General features: G+C 41.7%; 1 protein-coding gene across 1 annotated transcript in view; it reads left to right on the plus strand.

Annotated features, from left to right (window-relative positions):
* MCF2L2 (MCF.2 cell line derived transforming sequence-like 2) overlaps nucleotides 1-15,674 on the plus strand; it is a gene marked incomplete at both ends in the record, with an annotated part of 161,846 nt that overhangs the window by 3,871 nt on the left and 142,301 nt on the right. The window contains one exon of the mRNA XM_080623389.1: nucleotides 14,666-14,749. Within this exon, the coding sequence (XP_080479515.1) occupies nucleotides 14,666-14,749 (84 nt within the window). The remainder of the gene's footprint in view (nucleotides 1-14,665; nucleotides 14,750-15,674) is intronic.

Raw genomic sequence — 15,674 nt, forward strand, 5'->3', positions numbered from 1 at the left:
AAAAGCAATTCTTCAGATCTATCTCTTCAGGGAGGAAAGGGGACTAGTTTATTTCTGTCAGGATGACCTTGTACTAGGGTTTAATATTGAGGGAAAGGAGTGCGTTGTTTATGTGAAACTAGTGGAGGTACCTGGCCCTGGATTGTAGGACTTTTGAATATAAACCAGGAAAACTGGCTTTTTTTGAGCTTTTCTACCTTCAATAGTGAAATAAATGAGAAGTCTTTTTCCTTTCCCACATGGCTGACCTTTCCGCAAAGGTGCTGGTTACTGGAGAAAGTGACTGTTTCATGTGAAGACTGAAATCTGCAGTGGAATTGTGTAAGTGGAAGACATTTCTAAACCTCCTTCAACTCAGTCACAGTGCTTCCCTGTGCATTGCTCAGAATTTTGCTTGTTTTATTTTCATACTGTATCTATTGTCTTTAATAAAAAATGCTACCAAGGGAACCTGGGATAAATGCTTTTCAGCTGGCTCTCACTGCAAAGAAAATAGCTAAAATAAAATATTATGTTTTCCACAGAGGTTTTTCTGAGAAAAGATCATCTTAGATGTTGTGTCTCTCTTCACCTGTTCCCATTGATATGCAGCCTGCTCTGCTGCTGTTGGGCAATACTGAGCTCTGTTCACCTAATCAGAAAAGCCCAGAGAATGGTGATGAGAATAGGGAAGGCGTAGCTTGATTTCCATTTAAAAGGAGTTTTGAGAGATAATGGAATGTAGTACTGAGAAGATCAAGAGAACAAATTCTTGAAGGGCAAGTTATAGGAGAGGACTTCTGGGTATTTATGTTTTTCCTTTCCTCCCATGATACCAGAACAAGAAAAAACTTGAAATGGAAAAGCATTAAGCACAGACAGATTGCTGTAATTGGTAATGTTTTGTTAACTTGTGGGACTTATTACCACAAGATAATAGCTCAGTTTCCTTTTTTTTGTATTGCCAAAATTGTACTGTAAGCTGTCTAGGGAGATTTCAGGGGGAAATCGTGCTCAATATACTGGAAGGTTGGAGAGCATCTGTGCAGAGCTCTCACCCTGGTTGTGCCCACAAAGCTTGGTCTCCAATTTCAGTTCTGCTGCTTCAAGTCCTGCTTAAGTATCCAATTCTGCAGTGCTAATATGTTAATCTTGTGTACAAATTATGCTGCTTCTTTATTATCTGTATCTTGCTGTGGATTAGCCTGCCTAGTGAGGTTTCAAAGTCATGGACTCGCCTCCTTCACCACCTGGATGTTATCTATTAGAATTATTTGTGCTAAAGTATAAAAGAATGATAAATAAAGTTTGGTTGTAGCAGCCCAGATTTCTATGTATTAATATTTGGACTATACCAGGTGTCTTGTTGCACAGATTTCTGATCCTATTAGTTCATTCCATTTCTCAAGGGGGGAAAAAGCTCCTCCACGCTTTTACAACAGGCAAGAATTATTGAGCAAACATTTACCTTTTTTTTCCACCTTTTTTTAAGCCAGGGTGTCTCAGCAACATTGTTCTGCACAGAGACAGTACTTTATTCATATCCAGAAACCATGACTGTGACTCATTAATTGGGGATTGCTGAGTTCAGGCTATTTGTTTAAACCCTTGAGTCACCACCTTGGTGCAGTATGCTCCTGTGGGGGCCTCTAAGGAGCAAGAGTCTACATAACTGAAGATCTGATTATGAAATTGCAATATTCTTAATTAGTAAGGTCATCCTCTGCTAGCACTGGGAAAAGCTGAGGTGAGATGGGAAGAGGTAAAGGAATGGGATACTCTGTTCCACTTCCTTTTGACCCGAGACTCAAGAAGAGAGATCTGCCAGAGAAAGAATAACACTGGGGGCAACTACCAAATTTTTACGTCAAAACCACAATAAGAATCAGTTGACTGGAAATTAAAGTGAGAGCTTTGAAACACAAGCTGATTTATTTGTGTTAGGCCAGCTTTAGGGAGAGAAGTGGATTTGTAGTTGCCTGGAGTCTTTAACATAAGATTAAAGAGCTTTCTAAAATGCTGGTTTAATCCAATTTCTGTGAACTTCTTGTGTGTTCACTAAGTCAAACACAATGAACCTAGTGGTCCCCCTAGTCCTGCAGTGAAAGAATCTGGGAGGATGTTCTCTGAGACAGAGGCATTTAGGTACAAGCCATTCCTTGTTATGCTTTTGGAGACCCATATCCACAGGTGTGAACACATTAACATGTGGGGTTTAATGCTCTGATGGTGAGAGTTATTTCAGTGAAACTGGGGTGTATTATAGAAAGGAAGGATCAGGTCTTTGAATTTTTAATTTTTTTTTTTTTTTTTTTTTTTTTTTAAGTAAACTTCCATATGCACTGCAGATGTTTGCCAGTAACAAAACCTGAAACATCAGTGTTACTATATTCCATGTGCTGTATGCTGGGGAGACAATATTTGGATAGTGCATGTGTTGTTCTACTGAGACACAACTTAAGCCTTTTCAGCTTGGCAAAGATATTTTACAGATCCACACTGAAATTACCTTTACTAATTATGCAAATGAAAAAATGTCAGACACTTGTGAATCTAGCTTATGAAATTAAAAGTGCTGCCTGATGAGCTTTCCTTTGAGCTTGTAGTGGACTGAGAGGGATTTCTTGGTACCCCTTCTACAGTGAGTTCATTCCTTATCTCAGGAATCCACCATAAGGTTGGTTATTTACGTTCACTTGCAGAGTAGTGTTTAGTTTTATAACTCTCCAGCTGGATCTGCTACTTCTGCAGCATCTCTACACATGGGGTTAAAATGATTTTTAAAGAGTGATCATCTGGCACATTTATAGCCATTTACATTGATGTGGACACTCATCCATAACACTTTGGAGCTTCTTTGACCTCTGCTCTTAGAGAGGATGAGTCTCTGCAGGAGGGTTAGGAATGCTGCCTGGGAGAGGGCAGGGCACTGCACCAGGGTCTGGCTGTGGAACTCAGCTCTGCACTGATTCTGCTGTCTGTTGCAGGGCTCCCACTGAAGATGAGCTGGGTCTCTGTGAGTAGCTGGACTACTGTCTGTTCATTGTGCACAAGCAGAGCTGGAGGTGAATCTCCTACTCACAGCCTCCCCTCCTAAGAGCAAAACGTGTCTGGAATGAGCAACAGATATTGGCTGTAAATTAGTTACATGTGGACATTTATGTCAGTATAGGCAGCAGAGAGTAACATTACACTCTCACTGTAGCTGGTAAATTAATTTGTTTAGCATGCAGTTTAGGAGATGATGGGGAAATAAACTGCAATGTAAAAACATACCATACACCTTGCTGCTCTCCTAAGTCTACCTTTATCCACCTAGTAGTGTCTATCTGTAAGAGATGAGGCAAACTGAGGTTGGCTGTTGACCTGGATTCCTCTCCCCATGCCTTAATTTCTATATCTATAAAACAAGTGACACTTGTCTTTTTTGAGCCTGACTGCTAGCAGGACACAAAATCCAAAACTGTTACTACTACATCATGCATCCTAGGGGAGAACTGCTCTGCTGCACCCTAGGTAAAGAGTGACTTCTATCTGAAGTTACTGAGTTGCTGGGGTTTATGGTAGTAAAGGTACAATTTTATCAAGCAGCTTAATGCTAAAATGATGACTTGGTATTACTTCAGACAGCTATAGATGCCATGTCACCATTGCCACACCAAGGAAAAAGCACATGTGAACTCTCTTCATGTGCTGTGCAAACTTGTGTCCTGAAGTATTTATTGAACTAGAGATGTAGAACTGATTACTCCACTGCTTAAGAGCTATCATCATGTTTCTAGCCAAATTCGTAGGTCTCATGCAGTCTTCTCTTTTGTCTTTAAATAGCAGTGCTATGCTTTGGTGTGTGGGTGTGCCTTTGGGATAGTACACCGAGACAGCCATTCATAGCAGCACTATTGGTTTCCCTTGGCCCTGAATACTCTACTATTAATTTTAATGAGAGCCCTTTCCATGCCTTAGTCTGATCAAGTGAATTTGTTTTGCCTCTTTTTGGGATGTACCTTTGTGCTAAACTGTGAATTCCTCCAAAGTGTCTTAAGTGTCTGAATGGAGAGCTGCCTTGGAGGGAAGAAGCCAGCTGTACCTTAGGGAGGGTTAAAGCCTGGGTATGGTGTGTTGGAGGTCTTTGCTGTGGTTTCTGTTGGAGCAGTTACTAAGCAATTTGTACAGTTTCCTCCAGGAAAGCGTCAGCTCTTTGGTGCGCTGCTGGTTAGATCCAGGACTGCTTCCACAGGAGGCTGCCTCTCCATTCCTCCCCTCTGCCTCATATGAGCTCATTACCACAGGCAGACTGCAGAGAAGCCAGCCAGCGACACAAGGGAGGGCACATGCTTGTGAGTGTGGGTCTAAAGGGGAGGCATCACTTTTTGTAGTCTGTTTCTGCTGCTTTTCCTGATGGGCATCTGAACTGAGATGGTGGTGACAGCTTGGAGAAGGCTGCTGGAAGAGTGGCTGGGTCTCCTTGGGCAGAGAGGTTGGCTGTGAGTCCTGTAACTGAGATATATATTCAGAGTACTGCTGGCAACAGTGATGGCTGCTATGGCTCACTGTTTGTCTCCAATGGTAGTAACCAGGGAAATACTTTTGAGCTAACTGGCCTCTGTTCAGGAGTGAGCAAGTAAACAGTACTGCAGCTCCTGAGCCAAATGGTCCCTCAGAAATTGTACGAATAGGCTCTGAAACGATTTTGCTGGATAGACTAATTCGGAGCAGGGACAGTGGGTAGAAATTTTCTAAGATGCTGTTTCAGCTGTGGAACTATCTGCTGGCAAGTTCTGGGGAGGAAGGAATGAAGTCTGCCACACAGGCTGCCCTCTTTTGATGAGCTTGCTGTCCAAGTATTGTTGTGAATGTATCTTAGCTTTGCAGTTTGTGACATGTGCTTTTTTTAGCCTTGGATTTTAACATGACAGTGTGGAAATGTGAAACCTTCTTTTGTTGTCTTCCTTTCTATGAGCATGAATTTGTGTTCTAGCATACAGCATTGTTGTGAAGCACAGTTTTTGGAAGGAAGAGGAATTAACTTTTCTCTGGCAAAAATTAGAAACCATCAAGTTTTTACTACTGAGGGACTAGGAAGGAGCTGTGCCATGCTGCTGTAAATCTGGACTAATTTCTTGAAGCTGATGCTTAGACCTTGGCCTTTAATCCCTTTTATTGGAGAAGTGTTTGTGTTTCGTTTGGAAGCAGGATATAAGATCCCCCTTATAATATCCCAGTGTGCGTTTTGTGAAATCAAGCAATGTCTGTCAAAAAACCCTAACAATTGCTGGGCAAATGATGTGGAATGGTGTGTTTCTTTAGCTCTTTGCTGATTCTGGATAGTTCATAATGCATAATGAAGCTTTGTTAATGATTTCTCATCTATCTTATGATTTTACAGAAATACTGTAAGAAGTGTTTTCATAACAGGATGAGATGCGAAATCACCTAAACTGAATATTGATAGTAGATGCTTTAAGAATTTTACATTAGTTTGTACAATGTAACTTTTATGGAGATTTTTAATCAAGGTTTCTCAGATGTGTACATAAATGTATGGTGCATTCTGACAATAAGTAGTTGTCAAAATTCTTGAAGTATGACTACAGATAGAAATTTTTACGTACCAATGTACTTTTTTCTAATGTACAAACAGTAAATCAAAATACTGGCTTTTTTATCACTTTCTTTCCAGTTAACTTATTTAGGAGAAAGACTTTTATTTTTTTGATTCACCAATCAATTTTAAGACATTTTCTTTAAAAACAAACAAACAGACAAACAAACAAAAATCATCCCAAGCTGAACAAAAACATCAGAAGAGGGTTTTTAAATAAACGGTTAAGTGGAAAAAGTGGTAAGATCTGTTTCTTCACCCAGGGAAGTCCATACCAAAATCTTTGGAAGTTGACTTAGAAAGCTGAAATAAACCCTAGAAGGTGCATGTTAGCAGTAGCAGTACTGCATATAATAGCAGGGACTTTGCCTTATAGAATCATAGAATAGTTAGTGTTGGAAAGGACCTTAAGATCATCTAGTTCCAACTCCCCTACCATGGGCAGGGACACCTCACACTAAACCATGCCACCCAAGGCCTCATCCAACCTGCACGTGCCTGAGGGATCTGCTGAAGTAGTAACTACTTGAAAGCCTGGCTCTAAAGCCCAGGGGAGGTTCAGGTTCAGGATCTAAAAAAACCTGTGGTTCTTTAGCATTTCCAGTACAAATAGTCCAGCATTCTCCTTCTTCACAGTCTTGAAAGTCACCACCAGCAAGTCCCTGAGAAGTACTTGCAGTTTGCTAATGGCTGGTGTGATCTGGAAAGTAAGCTAGAAATTTCCCTTTATGTAGTGACAATACTGACCTGCCTTTTGAGAGTTACAATTCTCTCCAGTGTCCCTGCTGCCTTGATGCCTGTCTGTAATCCTCACCTTCTTACTTGGACAGCATTCAAATATCTCCTTTGGAAGTTGCCACTAATGACTACTTTGAGCCTCTCTTGAATCTTTTATTTAGTAAACTTGAACCATAGTTTGCATCTTTAGGGTGATAAGATTTTCCAGTTACCACAGTGACCCAGTATGCCTACTCAAGAAACTGAACATGAGCGACTTTCCTGTTGGGAGGACATTATTTCAGTTCTTTGATACAAACAGATTTCTCTTCACCCTATTCCAAGTTAGCCATAGTAGACTCTTAATGTGTATTTTGCCTGCCTGTAAGAACAGCTTGTTTTAACTAAGTCCGTAACCACTCCTGGAGCATGGAAAAACACAACCACTAAACAAGTCTTTTCAGTCTGTGACCTCTCCACTCCTGTAATTTTATGTTAAAAGTGAACATTAAATTTAGCCAATGAGATGAACTGAAAAATGCAGTGATCCTAAGAAGTACTTAGAATTGGAAGAAATGTTTAATGTGCCTGCAAAGCAACACTCAGGTAAAGCTGTATGTCCTTCATTAGGTTGCATAGAATGCTTTGGAAATATTGATTGCAACTTGCATAATTAAGGGAGGAAACTTCAGAGCAGATCTACTGTGCAGTAGAAGGTCACATCAGGCACTAGTTCAGCTTCTGCCCAAATAGACACTGAGGGTCACAGGGTTTTGAGCTCTTCAGAGAAAGGTGTGCATTTCTAACCTTTCCCTCTTTCATGGGCATTGTTTTGGAAAGCTTGCAAGGCAGTTCCATCCACACCATGGCCTAGATCTGTCACTTCTCAAAGGATGACAGCATATCAGGCATGGATCACTCAAGACAGTTGGAGCGTTGCTCCTGGCCTTGATTGTCCAGATTTCTACTACGTTAGTGTACACAAAGTTTGATTTGGTGTAACAGTTAAAAACAAGCAAACAACTCACCAAAAAAAAAAACCCCAAACCAACCAACTAAAGAAGCAAACAAATATTTTAGGGATTCCTCCAAACATGAACAGAGTTACTTAAATATTTTAGAAGGATCTTCTGTCCTTGGAAGTTAGTTAGCAAACTTTGCTATGAAACTTGGCTTTAATAAGAATAGAAATTGTATTTCAACAAATACACTTTGTAGGTTTTATAGTTATGTTTGGTTAGCAAATGATCTGAGAGAAAAGATGATACCAGTCACCTGCCTACGCTGCATTTTGGCTTTTTTCTCTAAGCTGATCTAAGTGTGATTCTCTGCTGGAAGAGGTGGTCCTGGCCTTGCCATTTCCCACCCATGCCTTACTAGCACTTGTACCCTTCAAGATCCTTTACAGAGAGCTAACCCAAATAAGAAGCAATCAACTAAGAAAAAATTACTACACTTTATTCCAATAACTTTTTTCCTGGCTTAGTTTTCAGTTGACTCAGTATGGGTTAGCAAAAAAAAAAAAAAAAAAAAATAAAAAAAATGTGCAAATGTGCAGGGAAATAAGAGAAAGGATGGGATTTCCTTTCTGTTTATGGCTGGAGTTTTAGTTCTTCTTTAAAGCAAACAGTCTGTAGCAAAGCCAGCTTGTATCAGGAACTGATCTTGCTCTTTCTGTCTGGGCTGAAAGAATAAACCTTTTCAAAAAGTAAACAAAAGCCAAAAATGGTGTGAGAGGGAAATAACTAGAATTACAAAAAAAATCCCCCACCACCCAAATTCCAACCAAGAGCTGCTTCCTCTGATGTAATAACACTGAAGTTGTTTTTGGCCTTAAGGTAGGGAAATGTTTTGCTTAAGGGTCCGCATTGGAAATTCTGGTGGACAGAATGTTTTCGAATCCTGTAGACTGCTTAAGCCTTTTCAGTGAAGATAGGCAATTTTGTCTACTTAGTGTGTTTAATTCTTGAAATCTAACTTAGCTCTGCTAGACTGCTAGCTAACTGTTGTTGTTCTTGGCAAGCAGACACACAACTTGAACATTTGAACTGTAGGTACTTTGCAACTTTTGAACTCTGAATTTGTGTTGCCTTTTGGTACTTTTCAAGAACAATTAGCACATAATATTAGGTGTCCTTTAGTGCTCTTAAAATTAAATCTCTGGCCTTATGCTGGAAATTTGTAACCCATTATTCCAAGAGTAGTGACTTTAGAAGGTGGATTGAAGCACCTCCCTCCCCTAGTCAACAGAAGGCCAAGCGGTTGTGTCATTCACTCACTAAAAACCAAAGAAATACTGTTACAGCTCATTGCTTTTGTTTGACTTTCATGGAGCAACAGGCACTGCTGTGTCAATCTACCCATTGCAGTCCAGTCTTTCACTCCAGCAGGTCATCTTTCCAATACTGTTGGAAGCCATTAGTTGCCATTAGCATGTAAACTAGTTTCTGTCTGCTCAGAGAAGAGGGGAAAAGGTTATATTCCTTGTTGCTTTTAATCAGCTGCTGTTAGTGTAGCTCTGAAGGCAGCAGCCTGTGGGCTGTGCTCCAGACTTGCTGCAGGAATACATACAGCTGTGGCAAGAAATAAAATAGGCAAGTGTGTGTGTGGGGAAGCCCAAGCATGTTTCATTTTTGAGTGAGGCAGTATGAGCATAACTGAATGGCTTTCCCCTTAAAGATTAGATAGCACAGTTGCAGCTAGCCTCCCTAGAGGTTTGTGAGGGAGAAGAAGCTGGGTCAGGCAGATGGCTATAGTAATTGCTTTTCTTTTTCTCCTTCTTCATAGGAAACCTTGGCAAGCAAAATCATAAGGCCTAATTTTTCTGGTCTCTCTAGGAATTGAATTAATAACAATTTTAAGAGGAGAACCAACAGTAGATGAACTGACTTTATTTTAATTGTCCTGGCAACTTCAGTTAGCTCAACTAATGAAGAATTGCATGTTAGGTGTAAAGATTGAACTTTGGTGACCTATGTAGGGGATTGGTGGTGTTTGAGTTAATACTGTTTGATCAGTTAAGCTTTTTTCTTTTTTAAATTTGAGAAGCTTATGTGTAACTGCCTCTTCAATTAAAAATAAATAAATAAAAATCAAAGACCCCAAGAATAATGACAGAGAAGCTAGGAAATGCCTGAGTCAAGGTTGCCAAGATAACTATGTTTCAGCCACTTGCCTGGTGTATGTTTTGATATGATCTTTAGTTGCATGGCTATACAGACTTCCTGTCAGAGGACAGGACTACTTTGAAGTGACCAGGAGTTGTCCAAGCTGTTCTGCAGATGTTAGCAAGGTGCAATGATGCAAGGCAGTTGTTGCAAAGCTCCTGTGGCTTGTCAGGTTTCTAAAACTTTCTCATTGACTTTGGGTCCCCTTGTAATGAATTAGAACACACTCATTATCAATGAGTATAGTTTCTCGCTACTCGTGTGGTGAGGGACGGGAGCACTAGTTCCCTCCTAACTAGGGTCAAGACATAGAGCATTCACAGAATGCGGGTCAAGAACAATTTATTGCGCAGGTACAATTCCTTATATCTGTTGCCTAAGCACCTCCCTAGAGTCAGCTGGTTCCTGTCCCTCCAGGCAACTTCCCGTCACATTACGTGATCTTCCGTGCGCCAATCCCTACAAATGAGTAAAAAGCAGGATTTTCTTTGCTGTGGTATCTTTCCTGCAGGAAAATGGCACATTTCTTCCACCCAAGAGGCTGAACACCACTTTCTGCAGGCTTGTGGCTTGCAGTACACAATTAGGAAGGCTGCAGAGCCTCCTGGAATAGTTAGTGGAAGATATGAATGTATTAATGCTCCCTAATGCTAGGTAAAATGCGTGGCTGTAAAACTAAGCCAGAACTGTATTATCTGGTTTGCTTTTAAAAAAAATTTCACGTTTTTATTTTAGTCAATGATTAAACTTCCTTCAGCAGCCCCAGGTAATCGTATGTTTCCAAGGACTAGGACTTCTTTTGCAAGCTCTGTAATGCTGCTACAAATTTATTGATATTGAATCATAGAATCATAGAATAGTTAGGGTTGGAAAGGACCTTGAGATCATCTAGTTCCAACCCCCCTGCCATGGGCAGGGACACCCCACACTAAACCATGCCACCCAAGGCCTCATCCAACCTGGCCTTGAACACTGCCAAGGATGGAGCATTCACAACCTCCCTGGGCAACCCATTCCAGTGCCTCACCACCCTCACAGTAAAGAATTTCTTCCTTATATCCAATCTAAACTTCCCCTGTTTAAGTTTTAACCCATTACCCACTGTCCTGTCACTACAGTCCCTGATGAATAGTCCATCCCTAGCATCCTTGTAGGCCCCCTTCAGATACTGGAAGGCTGCTATGAGGTCTCCACGCAGCCTTCTCTTCTCCAGGCTGAACAACCCCAACTTTCTCAGCCTGTCTTCATACGGGAGGTGCTCCAGTCCCCTGATCATCCTCATGGCCCTCCTCTGGACTTGTTCCAACAGTTCCATGTCCTTTTTATGTTGAGGACACCAGAACTGCACACAATACTCCAAGTGAGGTCTCATGAGAGCAGAGTAGAGGGGCAGGATCACCTCCTTCAACCTGCTGATCACACTCCTTTTGATGCAGCCCAGGATACGGTTGGCTTTCTGGGCTCTGAGTGCACACTGAAGCCAGCTCATGTTCATTTTTTCATCGACCAACACCCCCAAGTCCTTCTCTGCAGGGCTGCTCTGAATCTCTTCTTTGCCCAACCTGTAGCTGTGCCTCGGATTGCTGCGACCCAGGTGTAGGACCTTGCACTTGGCATGGTTAAACTTCATAAGGTTGGCATCAGCCCACCTCACAAGCATGTCGAGGTCCCTCTGGATGGCATCCCTTCCCTCCTGCGTATCAACCGAACCACACAGCTTGGTGTCATCAGCAAACTTGCTGAGGGCACGCTCAATCCCACTGTCCATGTCATTGACAAAGATGTTGAACAAGACTGGTCCCAACACTGATCCCTGAGGGACACCACTCGTTACCGGTCTCCAGCCGGACATCGAGCCATTGACCACAACTCTTTGTGTGCGGCCATCCAGCCAGTTCTTTATCCACCGAGTGGTCCACCCATCAAATTGATGTCTCTTCAATTTAGAGACAAGGATGTCATGTGGGACAGTGTCAAAGGCTTTGCACAAATCCAGGTAGATGACGTCAACTGCTCTGCCCCTCTCCATCGGTTCCGTAGCCCAATCATAGAAGGCCACCAAATTGGTCAGGCAGGATTTCCCCTTAGTGAAGCCATGCTGGCTGTCACCAAGCACCTCCTTGTTTTTCATGTGCCTTAGCATGTCTTCCAGGAGAATCTGCCCCAAGATTTTGCCAGGCACGGAGGTGAGACTGACTGGTTTGTAATTCCCCGGGTCATCCATTTTCCCCTTCTTGAAAATGGGGGTTATATTTCCCTTTTTCCAGTTGTCGGGAACTTCACCTGACTGCCATGATTTTTCAAATATGATGGCCAGTGGCTTAGCAACTTCATTCGCCAGCTCCTTCAGGACCCGCGGATGGATTTCGTCAGGTCCCATGGATTTGTGTATGTTTAGGTTTTTAAGATGGTCTCGAACCAGATCCTCTCCTACAGTGGGCCTAGGTTCTTCATTCTCACAGTCCCTGCATTCACCTTCCAAGACTTGGGTGGTGCGGTCAGAGCCTTTGCCAGTGAAGACCGAGGCAAAGAAGTCATTAAGAACCTCAGCCTTCTCCAAATCCTGGGTAGCCAGTTCTCCCGATATCTTCTGAAGGGGGCCTACGTTGTTCCTAGTCTGTCTTTTACTTGCTACGTACCTATAGAATCCCTTCCTGTTATCCTTAACATCCCTAGCCAAGTTCAATTCTAACTGGGCCTTAGCCTTTCTCACCTGGTCCCTAGCTTTCCGGACAACATCCCTGTATTCTTCCCAGGCCGCCTGTCCCTGCTTCCACCTTCTATAAGCCTCTTTTTTCCTTTTAATTTTCCTGAGCAGCTCCTTATCCATCCAAGGAGGTCTCCTGGCCCTCCTGCTGCACTTCCTTCTAGTTGGGATGCAACATTCCTGAGCTTGGAGCAGTTGATCCTTGAATAACAACCAAGAGTCTTGGGCCCCCCTGCCCTCTAGGGCTGTATTCCATGGAACCTTACTAAGCAGGCTTCTGAAGAGGCCAGAGTCTGCTCTCTTGAAGTCCAGGGCAGTGAGCTTGCTGCACACTCTTCTCACTGTCCCGAGGATCTCGAATTAGACCATCTCGTGGTCACTGCAACCAAGAAGAGTAACTACCTTTAAGCACTGTCCTGAAGGAAGATGGAAGAGGGCAAATGTGACCTTGTGTGCTGTTGACTACAGCTGCTGACATTTCATAGCAACGTCATCTGATTTTCCATTTGGGCTTGAGAGGCACCTTCGCCTTATTTTCACAGTCTCCTGCTAGTTTCTTGTGCTCCAAGTTCTTTTCCCAGCATGTCAGTGTGTGAGCTATGCTCCCTTTCTTGAACATGTGATTCCTAGTCACCATATATATTTTATACCACCTTTCTCATCACCTGAATGTCTCTTGCTGAATGTGGGGTTTACAGCAAATCCCATGTGGCACAGCTTGCCCAGGCAGGGGGTTTGATGAGAACTAACTGGCACTCTGCAGTTCTTGTTTCTGTTACTTCATCTTATCCCTGCACCATAAAATTCTTTTGGTAGAAAAAGGATATTTAGAAATCAGAAACCAAGCTATTTTTAGAGGAACTTAATAAAATATCTATATGAAGGGGGGAGATGGGATTTCTGTTTTCTCAAGACTGGTTGATATTAATAATGCTTTCATACTGGCAAAACATCACTGAAACCAAGCTCTTTAGCTTCATTAGTTTGCTCTTCCAGTTATTGTTAGCCACCTGCAATGTCAAGAATCAGTGAAGCTGATAGTGGGGTGCATAAATGATATGGAAGTGAAGATCCCACATCAAAACCATCACTCATTCTAGTTTTAATTTTCCCCTTTTTAGTTCAAAGGGAGGATTTGCAGAATCAGCCTTCTTGAGAATTTTTTTTTTTTTTTCCCAAATTGCTTGGAATTATTGCCTTTTTTTTTTTATTAGCCAAAACCTGTGCAACTTCTTCCCATACTATGCCTCACCATCTGTCTAGGAGAGGGCAACAAGTTGTTTGGTTACTTTGTCTTAAGTCTTTAGCCAAGCATTTGGAAATGAACCAGAAAGTTTCCAAGTAACATAGTGTCATTTAAAACCTAGAATCCCGAGTTCTGGAAAGGATCAGAGTGGATGTCTGAAGGCAAGATAGAGATGGCATTTTGCAAGCAGACTAGGATGCAGGAGAAAGAAGCTGATTTCTAACCTCTCTGACCTCCCTATTTCTGGACAGTTTGTTTAAAACCAGGTGTGCTAAAATATTTCATTATTGGCGTCAATGAAAATCTTGATGCTTAAGTAGGCAACTGCCTGCCTTAACTCTGATCTGTGGTCTATCTGGACCCAGATTTCTTCCTTCCACCTGTTGTCTGGGCAATTAGAGATGAGCTGTAAAAGCCATGACTGATTGTTCTGTAGCTGTACGATGGCTAAAGGCCTAATTACAATAGATACTATTGTAGCATAAACAGCCAAACTGGCAGATATTCCAGAGTAAATGTTGCTGGTCTGGGGTGAAGAATGGGGAGAACATGTGAGTGCACCTGCTACAGAAAGAGGTCAGATTAGCTCAATGTGAGATTATAGTTGCTGGTCACTAAATAGATCACACACAAAAATTGTGGGGTTTTTTTTCCGCTGCTGTTTGCCATGTTATTTTTTCACTTCTCAGTGTTTACTTCAAAAGAACAGGCTTTGTTTTCATGAGAAGAAAGCCTCACAGCTCCTTATTTCCTCCTTTTACTATGTACTTGCTTGTAGTGGAAAAAGCATCAGCAAAGGAAACTGTTCTGGATTGGTTGGTTACACAAAGTCCTCAAGCAGAGATCAGGGAGTTCAGGGTGGAACATGGGGCTGTCTCTGAAATAGATCTTACTGTTTCAAAGAAAGTAAAAGCTTTTCAAAAACTGAAAAGCTGCTTCATGTGGGAGGCCAAATACCATGGCTTAATATGGAACATGAGGAAGAAAGGAACAGGCTGACAGCTTCAGCAAACCTGTGACAAGCTCTGCCAAGTCTACTAGAGCTGTTTTATGAAAAGCTTTCTCTGAAATCATAAGGCAATAAAGTATGTACGCTGCAGATGAGACTCTGTAAGTATCTTCTCTGTGACAATCTGAACCAATACTCAAGCCAGGCTCTTTTCCTATGAGTATCATCTTTGTTTTGCTGGAAAATTGTCATTAAGGTTTTATTAACTCATTGAATATTTCTGTTTTCACTTGCACAGATGAAATCATGCAGCAGGAGATACGGCCGCTGGTTGCAGTGGATATAATAGAGCAGCTGCACAGGCAATTTGCTATCTTGTCAGGTAAGAAGTTGCTGTCAATCACACGCTGGGATTCTCCCAGATACGTGTTGGAATCTGTCATGCTGACTGTCACCCTTCAACTTTGTACAGCAGTTGCAATAGTATTTTTATATTGCTAACAAAAAGTGCTTTTACAATCAGTCACAGTGTATGGAAGTGATAAATGACAACTTGCTGTGATTGTTTTTCTTGAGGCAAGTGGATTTTCCATGCTCTCCACAATGGGGTGCAGGGGAATGGATTCAGAGGGTAAGAAGTTAAACAAATCTTTTTGTACATATATTTGCACAATGTCTGATCATCTGGTTTGTGGGAAAAGATTTCTGTCTGTCAGGGACCTATTCATGACCTTCCCCTTCTTCCTCATTTGCCTTTGTTTTAGAAATGATTCATTTCTAAAGTGCAAGGTTCTAATCTTTTAAAGATTTGATTATTACATATTCCTTTGTTTGCCTGAAGTTTGCAATCACACACAGTGATGCAGTTCCTGCCCTGAATAAATAACTGATAGTGAAATATGTCAATTTATTTAATACACTTATTCTGGGTACTGTAGACGAGAAATCCTTACCTGGGTCCTCAAATGGCCTCTGGCAACAACTTTTGTGTCTGTTTCTATCTGTTCTGCAAATAAAGAAATTAAGAACTTGCTTTCCTTCTTTGCCATGGATACACAGTAAAGCATCATGAATTTTCACAAAATACTGAGATGTTCATAAGGAACTTTTGGACAGCCTGTCCCTCTCTGCTTGATGAAGAGAAGCACTGCATACACAGTGCATTGAAAGTACACAGATCCAGTTGTGCAAATGATCAACTCAGCAGGACCAGTCCTCACTGCATCTTCACATTTTGAAGTACACGTCAAGCTGCCAAATGAAATCCAAATCTTAAATTACTCAGAATTCTGTTTATGGAGCTCTGA

Source organism: Psittacula echo, assembly GCF_963264785.1.
Source record: "Psittacula echo genome assembly, chromosome: 7".
Taxonomy (NCBI): Eukaryota; Metazoa; Chordata; class Aves; order Psittaciformes; family Psittacidae; genus Psittacula; species Psittacula echo.